Here is a 10,347-nt window from a genome sequence, read left to right as displayed (position 1 = left end):
CTGTGGAGGAGCTCTTTTGCCTTCTTTGGGATGTGCTAAGAGGCATGTGAGCTACAGCTCTATTTTCTGTTCCTGTTTTCTGTGGACAAGATTATAATGTTGGATGTTTCTCCTGACTTTGTATTATATGCTGTGGCAGACACACTTGATGTAATAACTCATTAGGCAAGTTACCTAACCTCACTGAGCTTGGTTTCAGTATCTGTAAAATGGGAGAATAATGTCCTCTTTGTAGATGTGGTCGATGAGGATGAAATGAGGTAACACATGTGAGAACTTAGCATAGTAGCCAGCACAGCGAATGGTATATAAATGCCTTCCAGGGAATGGCATTAGGGGAGACAACCCTGTTTTTAACCTTTTCAATGATTTTAAAATTTCTTTTAAGAAAAGGAATTGGCATTAATCTTTGTACTCATAGTTAGGTGACAAGAAATACACATAAACTTTCCCCTGAGTTGGTTGGTGGTAGTGATCACATTTGAAGTGGAGGATAATTTCAATCAGTTATGAAGGTGAAACTCCCTAGATACACCACTTGGCTTCTCATTTATTCCTAGTCAACAGTATTATCACTTGTGATCCAGTTGCTCTGCCTGCTGACCATATTCAGTAATTAGTGAAGTAGAATGACCAGAAAAACATACTTGCTATTTCATGTAATAACAATGTGACATAACTAATTATACCCTGGGCTACTAATGGAAAAAACAGATCTTGTTATCTAACATTTAAATGTAAAGGTAGTCAGTTATATATTTTGAGCTACGTGTGCTTTGCAGTATTCCTTGAATGGTATGCACGTAAACATTTCCTAGAGAAAGGCATGGTCAGTCGTGACTTTTGGTAGAAATGGAACAAGTATGAAATGGCTAGGGAATATCTGTTTGAAGATCAAGGGTAGTCATTTAAAATCTATCCATTCATAAATGAAATGATTAATAATAAAATTTATTGAGCTTTTATAGCATTCTAGGCACCATGGCTAAGGCTACACATGAATCCTCACAGCTTGCGAAGTAGAAACAGGATCCAGTTCCTGTTTTGCTGATGAAGTAAATGAGGTTCAAAGAGGTTACTGACTTGCACAAGATCACCTGGCAAGGAGGTGACAGAGCCAGACTGAAGACTGTCTCTGACTCCGGACCGGAACTCTGTCTTAACAGCAGTGCTATCCTGATTTTGACCAAGTTTTAGGGACTCCAGAAAGGAAATGTGGCCAAACCTAGATCACTTTTCTAACCTACTCAGACATTTTTTTGTTCACCATTAACGGCAATGCTCTGATTCTGGCAAGTTGAAATTGCTCTTGGTTTCCCACCGATTCCAAAAAGCAATTCTGTTAAAAACTGCTGACTCTTCCTGGAAATATGATACCCATTTCCTATACAGACCTCTTCTCCTTTTTATTTTTCTCTGTGCCAGGTCCATGAGTAATTTTCATAAAATTGATACCTTTCTCAGAAATTCTCTCTCAAAACTGGGGCAAAATGATAGTTGTTGATGACTTTTCTTAGAGTTGGTAGGTTTGATTCTCTTCTCTAAGTCTCATTTCCCCTTTGTGTGGCATACTGATTGAAAGCAGGGACTGTAAAGCCACAGGCCTGAGTGAATCCTGCCCTACTTGCATCCTGGGGCAAATAACTTACCTTTCTTGGGCCTGTTTTCATACTTGTAAAATAGGGATAGGAACTGTACTTATTACTGTATAACACTTAGCACTGAGTATTATTAATATTGTCAGATACTTTTATTTGTTCTAGTGAATGAGTATGATTTTATAGGAACTAATTTTTATTTTATTCTCTCTGCAGCTATTGAAATATTTGAAGAAACTCTCCACCTTACCTATTACTGTAGACATTCTCGCGGTAAGAATTGTATAACTTTAGATATTATATAAAACTATATCCATTCCCATTCCCACTGGGAGAGATTGTGCAGTAAGATAAAGAGTATGGGCTTTGGAAGTGAAAGAAACCAGACACAAGGGTGGTGGTGGTGGTGGGAAATTGAGGGGCACAGGGTTTCTTTCTAGGGTGATGGAAATGTTCTGGAATTAGTGGTGATGGTTGCACAGTAATGTGACTATTCTGGAAACCATTGAACTATTTTTAAATGGTTAAACTTTTAACCATTTGAACCATTGAACACTTTTAAATGATTAAAATGGTGAATTTTATGTGATGTGGGTTTTATCTCAAACATTTTTATTTCTAAAAATTAAAGGAACATTGGCTTTCATATCAACTAGTCCTGGGTTCAAATCCAAGTACTGTGACTTTAGGCTGTTCATTCTTTGTAAAATGGAGCAGGTTCCTGAGTTGTAAGGATTGATTCAGATACTCTTAACTTAGTGTCTGACACCTACCATAATCACTCTGGTTATTATTGTTAAAGTTCTAAAAGTGTTTTTATTAAAGGTTTTCCTCTTCTGAATCTAGTATGCTTTGCTGCTCTGTGCCATTAGAGGTTTGGGGTATAGAAACAAACTAATTTTGTACTGAGACTTTAGGGTATAGTTTAGGAAGGAAGTATTGGGTTGTTGAAAAGCAAGAGGCCTGATTTCTTTGAAAATTGTGAGCCTTTTTCCACAACCCTCCAATAATTACTTTGTCAAATTTATAGGAGACCGGGGTTGGGAAAACAGTAAATAGCTTACGAAAACACGAGCACGTTGGAAACTTTGCCAGGGACCTGGTGGCCCAGTGGAAGAAGCTGGTTCCTGTGGAACGGTAAGAAAATTACTTTGTAGGCTTGTTCAATTTCATGGTGGAAGCATTTTGAGTGTTTATACACAGAAAAATTTTTATTCCTTCTCTGCCTTATTTAAAGTGTTTATTTTGCCTCAATTATAAACATAATCCATGATCATTATAGAATATTAGAAAATATTTAAAAATAGAAATAAGGATCAAAATTTCTATGGTTCTATCATCCAAAGACAAGTATTAATACTAACATTTTGGTATGTTTCTTTCTAACCTTTTTTTAAAAGGCTTTTTATACAGTTGTGAACAAACTATAACAGCCCCCTTTTTAAAGTAACAAGTTAAATATGTCCCTGTGATGAAAAAAAAGTGTTAAGCATTTTTGTGTCCACAAGATGTTTGATCTTCTTTGTATCTTGTAATTAAACTTGTCATTTTCCATTTATTGAATATTAGAGTTTTCCCAGTTTTAAAACTTAATCGAGCGTCTTTGAGCAGAACACATTTACTCTGCATTCTCCTCAGCTGTTTTGTGAATTCAGGTTCCGTGAGTGTCCTCTGAGCAAGGATTACACTGAGGTTTATAACTGCTGTATCTTTTATTTAGAAACACTGAGCCCGATGAACATGACTTTGAGAAGAACAGTTCCCGAAAGCGCCCCCGGGATGCGCTTCAGAAGGAGGAGGAGATAGAGGGGGACTACCACGAAAACTGGAAAGCCTCCAGTAGCCGACCATATAGTCCTGATCACAGACAGAAAAAACACAGAAAACTCTCAGAGCTCGAGAGACCTCACAAAGCATCTCACGGTCAGGAGAGGAGAGACGAGAGAAAGAGGGGCCACAGGGTTTCACCGATTTACTCTTCAGATCACGAATCTTCCGATTACGGCCATGTTCAGTCCCCTCCATCCTCTACCAGTCCTCATCAGATGTCTGTGGACCATTATAGATCCCTGGAGGAGGACCACGAGCCCTTCGCTTCACAGCAGAAGCCTGGAAAAGGCCACAGTAATGCCTTTCAGGACAGACTGGGGGTCAGTCAGGAACGACACCTGGGTGAACCCCAGGGGAAAGGGGTTGTGAGTCAGAACAAGGAGCACAAATATTCCCATAAAGAAAAACGCCCAGTGGAGTCCCGGGGAGATGAGAAGTCATCCCTGAGCAGAGAGAAACCCCATAAGGCCATCTCCAAAGAGGAAAACCGGAGGCCCCTCTCTGGGGATGGCACAAAGGAGAAACTGCCCTCTAGTGGTGTCAAGAAAGAGAAGGAAAGAGAGGGCAGCACCAAGAAGTTTTTATCCACCTTGGAGATTGCTTCGGACAACCACCTCAAAAAGCAAAAGCACAAAAACTCAGAGAAAACCAAATCAGACAAAAACAAGCAAAGTCTAGACAGCTTAGACATAGGAAAGGGGGCAGGGGACCTGCTGCCCAAGACAAAAGAGAAGGTTTCTAACAACCTAAAGACTCGGGAAGGGAAAGGGAAAACTCCTCATTCAGATAGAAAGTCAGTGGGCTCCCTCCCAAAAGTTGAGGAGACGGATATGGATGATGAATTCGAGCAGCCCACCATGTCTTTTGAGTCATACCTCAGCTATGATCAGCCCCGGAAGAAAAAGAAAAAGATTGTTAAAACAGCCACAACCGTTGGAGAAAAAGGACTTAAAAAAAATGATTCGAAAAGCACTAGTAAAAACTTGGACTCAGTTCAGAAATTACCTAAGGTGAACGAAAACAAGTCAGAGAAGCTTCAGCTCACTGGAGCTGATTCAGCCAAGCCGAGAAAGGTAGGTAACCCCTTCATCCCCTTGGTGGCTTCCCATTCAGAGCATCTGGCTCTGCTGAGCTCCCAGGACTCACCCTGCTGCTGTTTTGCTTGGCCGACTTTTATATGGCCTGTCGAATTTCAGTTTGAAGTAGTTTCCTTTGGGCCTCCCTAGGATGGGGAGTACCCAAGAAAAGTATCTGCTGAGGTGTCCCGTTGTGCTGGGCCCATCTATATGTATTTCCTGACTTAGGCTGTAGGTGTCAGACATGACACTGCTGCCCCTCCTCCAGCCCAGAATTGCCTGACATTATCTGCCTAGTCGGCACTCTTGGGAATGGACTGTAGGAAGGGGGGCTGTGCTTGTAGAAGAGGGCTCTCCAGTCACTAGTCTCTTCTCTGCAGGTCCCCGCTGATGCATTGCCAGTGTTGCCAGACATCCCATTACCTATGATACAGGCCAATTACCGGCCACTTCCTTCCCTCGAATTGATATCCTCCTTCCAACCAAAGAGAAAAGGTAATTTTCTGTATCTGTCTTTTTAATGGAAAAAAGGATTTAAAAAATTGATTCATGCTCTGTCATCAGATTTTGGTGCATTTCCTAATTGCACAGGCTCTGGAGTTTGATGTTTTGAGTTTGAATCCAGCTCTGGCTTCTACAAGTTACATGAACATGGGTAATAATTTCCTTGGACATCAGTTTCACATTCTATAAATGAAAATAATAATGGTATCTGCCTGTTAAGTGGATTAAAAGTGATAATGCTGGTTAAAAAAAATGTAGTTTTCATAGCAAAAGAATTTAAAATCACGTGTTTCTCAGCAAGAGATCAACAGCTAAATCATGGTTCATCCACACAGTGGCATCCTATGCAACTGTAAAAAATGTGAGAGGTCTGTGTACTGACATGGCATGATTCCTAAAATGTGGCAAATTAAAAAAAATGAGAGTATGTTATTAATTGGTTAAAAAGAAATAAAATACATAGTTGCTTATTTTTGCAAAAACTGGTAACTGGTTGCCTTGAGAAAGCAAAATCAAGGCTGTGGAATGGGATGGAAGGACAGTTTTCACTTACGTTCCTGTTTTTCTTATACTATTGGTTAAAAAGAAATAAAATACATAGTTTTTCTTATACTATTGGTTAAAAAGAAATAAAATAAAATGGGATGGAAGGACAGTTTGCACTTACGTTCCTGTTTTTCTTATACTATAGCACACTCTTCACCCCAGGAAGAGGAAGAAGCTGGATTCACGGGACGAAGAATGAATTCTAAGATGCAGGTGTATTCTGGTTCCAAGTGTGCCTATCTCCCCAAAATGATGACCTTGCACCAGCAGTGCATCCGGGTACTTAAAAACAACATCGACTGTAAGTCACATGCTTCTTTCTTGCTCTCAGGCATGTTGTGGCACTGGGATCTTACCCCTGGGTGGCTTGGCTGCTACTCAGTGCTTTCACCTTTGGTCTCTGCAGCAATCTTTGAAGTGGGAGGTGTCCCTTATTCTGTTCTTGAACCTGTTTTGGAGAGGTGTACTCCTGAACAGCTGTATCGTATAGAGGAATACAACCACGTGAGTATCCTGTTTGGGTGGGAAGAGGGGGCAGTTTTCTGGCTTATGTCTTCAGAAATAGCTTTGTCTTTTTGAATTTGCTGTGGCTGAAGGGCAGGCCAGTGGTCAGATCACTGTGTTGGACATATTTGGTTTGCCTGTGGGCCTTTAACCCATTTCCCGTTTAGAAAAAAAAAGTACAGCTTGCTGCCAGCATTAATTTTATATAAACACACTCTTTGAGGCTGAAGCAAATCTGACTGGTTTTCATTGTGAAAATAAATTATAAAAACTGTTCTTACAGTTATTTCTACACAGAACTTGTCTCTAATCCTATGTAACAGAAATGTGTACATAAATTGGATTCATCAAATGAATCTTTGGCTAACAACTGTTCAAGAACGATGTAAACATAACGCGTAGGAATGCTACGTTTTTTAGGATTTGACATTTTCAGCAATTGAGAATTACTATATTTTGTAAGTGGAAACACCACTACTAAAAACAGAATAAGTAGAATGACGTCATTTATTTCCAAAGACTATCGATATGCTAGAGCGATGTGAATACAATAAAAGTGAGATATTTCGTGGCAGATTTCGGGGGTATGGTTAGGACTGTAATCTGTGAGTTTTCCGGAGGTAAACGCTGCAGCCACAAGTACCACTGGTGAGTATTCTCAGGGCAGAAGGGAAATGGGTTAAATGATATTTTTAGCACCTGCCTCTAGAGTCTTAAGTGGGTCTCTGGGGTAGAATCAAGTTGGGATTCAAAGGGAGTGAGAAAACGCTTCCCTCATCTCCCTTGAGCTTGCCCACTCACAGAGATTAAGGGGGGATTCTGGCAGCACAGCTCCCTGGGACCCAGGGTGGGGACAGAGCTTTGTGTTGACGCTCAGGTGTCTGGTGAATTTTTAAAAGAGCACAGATGACTAGGTTTCTCCTAGAGGTATTCAGATCTATTCAAAAATCCTTGTAATGCTGGGATGTACTCATTTGATTGCATTAGCTGTTTCTCATTCTGAGGTTATAATATATCCCTCTTAGGTGGCCCACTTGCCATTACAGTTCAGTGCTCGGGAAATGCCCAGATTTGACTTCATCTTGGTTCTATCCTTTACCGATTTTTCTAAAGGAAAAGACTGATCTTAAACTAATTTTGTGGTGTTTTGTGTCCTAGCTCCACAACCCCCCAAAAGCAGCTAGCACAGTGCCTTATACTTCTTTTAATTTAGCGATTTGATTTTTTTTCTAGAACTAGGGTATTTTAATATACTACTACTATGCAGATCAAAAAATCATTAGGAAACTGGTAATTAAGGGTGGAAAAGAGATATGTAAGAGCGCTTGCAAGTAAATGATGTCCTGGTTCTGGTTTTAGGTATTAATTGAAGAAACAGATCAATTGTGGAAAGTTCATTGTCACCGAGACTTTAAGGAAGAAAGGCCAGAAGAGTATGAGTCATGGCGGGAGATGTACCTTCGGCTTCAGGATGCCCGAGAGCAGCGGCTACGAGTACTGACAAAGAATATCCGATCTGCACATGCCAATAAGCCCAAAGGTGGGTGGGGATGCCGATGGGATGGGGCCTGGCAGAATGGTGAGCCTTGTGCTCTAGCTGACAGCAGGGCTGTGGTGGGCTTGGCTGATGTAGGGCCTCTGGCTCCTAAATCTCTTGAATTTGCATAAGTGGGGCAGGAATGGTGGTTTCTTCTGCCCCTGCTAATGCTACCCTATAGAGGGGGGTTTTCACCACTGATGAGCTTTGGGGGCACTTGAGCCTTTATTTCTTAATAGTGTAGATTATTAAAAAACAGCATCTCTGCTCAAGAAGGCATATTTTTTCACAGGCCGACAAGCAAAGATGGCCTTTGTCAACTCGGTGGCCAAGCCACCTCGTGATGTTCGAAGGAGGCAGGAGAAGTTTGGAACAGGAGGAGCAGCTGTGTCCGAGAAAATCAAGTACGATATCTGCTTCTCTGCGGTTTCCATATGCTCAGGGAAGAGTCCAAGTGCTTGTCATTTACCCTGAAAAGGCAGCCTAGGGACAAGAAGCAATTCATTTGTGGGGTGAAAGTACAGCGATGCAGGGCGGGTTCTGGAAGCTGACCTTGACTAGCTTGGCACTTGACCTCTCTGAACCTCAGCTTCCTTGACTGCAGTGTGGGCTGGATAATTATTCTTGCCTCTCAGAGGGATCAAGATTAAATGGAGCACAGGGCCTGGCTTCTGAGAAACATTCACTTATACTTTCCCTTTCCTCATTAAGCAAAAATGGGTTTACTATGATGACTAATTTAATCTAAGTCACCTTGGCATTTTCACAATGCAGATTTACACATAAACAGTGAGAAGTTGAGATTATCATTCATTCTGAAATGCTGAAGCTATCATCTCAGAGCCATCACCAGAATCTAGGGTGCTGAGTTTCATTGGTCAAAGCCACGAAACTGAGTCTACCTCAGAAAGGCCAGCTTCAGGCTCTTGGTGCTGAGGGCAGCTTTCTCATGCTTGTGACTAACCGGCTTTGTTCTGTGATACAGGATTAAGCCAGCCCCATACTCCACAGGAAGCAGCCATGCTCCCTCCAGCAGTGGCAGCAGCAATAGCTTTAATGCCAGCCCCGAGGAGCTGGCATATGATGGCCCGAGCACCAGCAGTGCCCACTTGGCGCCTGTGGTCAGCAGCACTGTTTCCTATGATCCTAGGAAGCCAACTGTGAAGAGTGAGTAACTTGGGGTTCCTGCTCAGATTTCAAAACTAGCATTTGAACCCCTATAATGTCATTACCACCACATCACATTTTGTGTTTTGGACGTAGCATATGTATGATGCCTTGCTCATAGCTTGTCTGAATGTCAGTGCCTCCTTTCTCCTGCTTATTCATATGCATGTTTATTTTTTAAATGATGATTATAGTGAATATTCATTTTGGCACTATTCCCAGTATTCTGAGGTGTCCTAACTTAACAATGGCGTCATTCTATATTCATTTCAGGTCCCCTGGGAGGGTGGGAGTCCTGGCCTAAGCTTCGGCTGTGCTCAGGTTAACCAGTTGAGAGAGCAGGCTAGCCTTCCTTAGGTGGTATGTGCATTTAGGTCCTCTTAGACCTGTTGCTACACTGGACAGATGGGGGTGGGAAGGGAGTGATTTTGCCAGTTTGGAAGTTGGTGAAGCAGAATTAAATTCTGGCTCTGTGTGGCCATTAGAGTCTGAACTGAATTCCAGTTCTGCCACTTACTGTTCAACCAGGGGCAGGTTGGCCAGTCTGCGTCCTGGTGAGGTTGTTAGAGAGATTGTTCTGGGCCTGGCAGGTGCTCAGCAAGTGTTAGCTGTATGCCGCTGTTTTTATTGTGGTGTTAGCTGACAGCTGCTACTTGCATCCATTTAAGGGGTGGTGCAGAGCCAAGACTTTGGCTTTGATTGTAAACCCCTGGTGGTAAATGTCTAAACTGCTATGTATCTGAAACAATGGCCTTATTTCTCTTTTCACAGAAATTGCCCCAATGATGGCTAAGACAATTAAAGCTTTTAAGAACAGATTCTCGCGACGGTAAACTGAGGACTTGCCTTGGAGATGGAATTTGGGGGTGAGGAATACAAAGACAGTGGGGGTTGGGGAATGGAACTTCCAAAGGAGACGGGAGTCTTTTGCTCTGTGGAAGCTTTGGTCTCCGAATCCTGCACGGTTTGCAGGTGTTGCACCTGTGAGCCTCTGTGCCGCAGCCACTGCCTCCCTGCCTGGAGAACACTTCAGAATTCTGAAGAAGATGTGAAGCCTCAGTCTCACTGAGGATTTTAAGGTCAATTATACTTTTGTTGTTAATTAGCTTCTTTGTAAACTATAAGACATAGTTTTAATTAATAAATATTGCCCCCAGATTGTATTTATATTACCCCCAGGTTTTTCTGTTTTTGTTTTTTGTCCTCTTCCACACACTTAGCTTTTTATTTTCGGGATCCTTTATTAAAGTTAGACAAAAGCCTAGTGAAAGCCATTCTCCCATCCCAGTTCAACTCTCCTGAGTGGATTCTGATCCAGCAGAAGGTCTGGGCATCCCAGAGGCCTGTGTGCTGTCTGTTCCACGTAGGGCAAGGCGGGGGTCTTGGGCTGCCTCTCCTAGAGGGGAGCCTCCACGTGCAGACAGGAAGTGTTTGGGCTGGACTCCTCACCTCTGAGACCCTGCTCAGTGTTGCTTTGAGTTCCTATGCAGGTGCATCTCTTCTTACTCATTAAATAGTATTTATTAAGGGGGGTTATTTGTACAGGTCTAGAGTCTTTCTTCCACCCTTTTTGCCAGTTCCCCCT

At 42.1% G+C, this 10,347-nt stretch overlaps 1 protein-coding gene across 1 annotated transcript; it reads left to right on the top strand.

Moving 5' to 3' along the window:
- Positions 1-1,734: 1,734 nt before the first annotated feature.
- On the top strand, positions 1,735-9,934 carry ELOA (elongin A). Its single transcript, XM_025041407.1, has 10 exons — positions 1,735-1,871; positions 2,629-2,735; positions 3,319-4,501; positions 4,885-4,999; positions 5,700-5,855; positions 5,961-6,058; positions 7,418-7,598; positions 7,888-7,999; positions 8,581-8,762; positions 9,534-9,934. Exons 3-10 carry the CDS (start codon positions 3,644-3,646, stop codon positions 9,593-9,595), a joined length of 1,764 nt encoding a protein of 587 aa, XP_024897175.1. The 5' UTR covers positions 1,735-1,871; positions 2,629-2,735; positions 3,319-3,643; the 3' UTR covers positions 9,596-9,934.
- Positions 9,935-10,347: the final 413 nt, after the last annotated feature.

The sequence above is a fragment of the Pteropus alecto genome, unplaced genomic scaffold (genome assembly GCF_000325575.1).
Source record: "Pteropus alecto unplaced genomic scaffold, ASM32557v1 scaffold39, whole genome shotgun sequence".
NCBI lineage: Eukaryota > Metazoa > Chordata > Mammalia > Chiroptera > Pteropodidae > Pteropus > Pteropus alecto.
This window is presented reverse-complemented; position numbering and strand designations above follow the sequence as displayed.

Excerpts from the sequence above, each read along its gene's own strand:
- ELOA (XM_025041407.1), top strand. The coding sequence starts at position 3,644 with ATGTCTGTGGACCATTATAGATCCCTGGAGGAGGACCACGAGCCCTTC. Across the intron at positions 5,000-5,699 it reads CTTCCAACCAAAGAGAAAAG|CACACTCTTCACCCCAGGAA; the intron begins GTAATTTTCTGT and ends CTTATACTATAG. Across the intron at positions 8,763-9,533 it reads TAGGAAGCCAACTGTGAAGA|AAATTGCCCCAATGATGGCT; the intron begins GTGAGTAACTTG and ends CTCTTTTCACAG.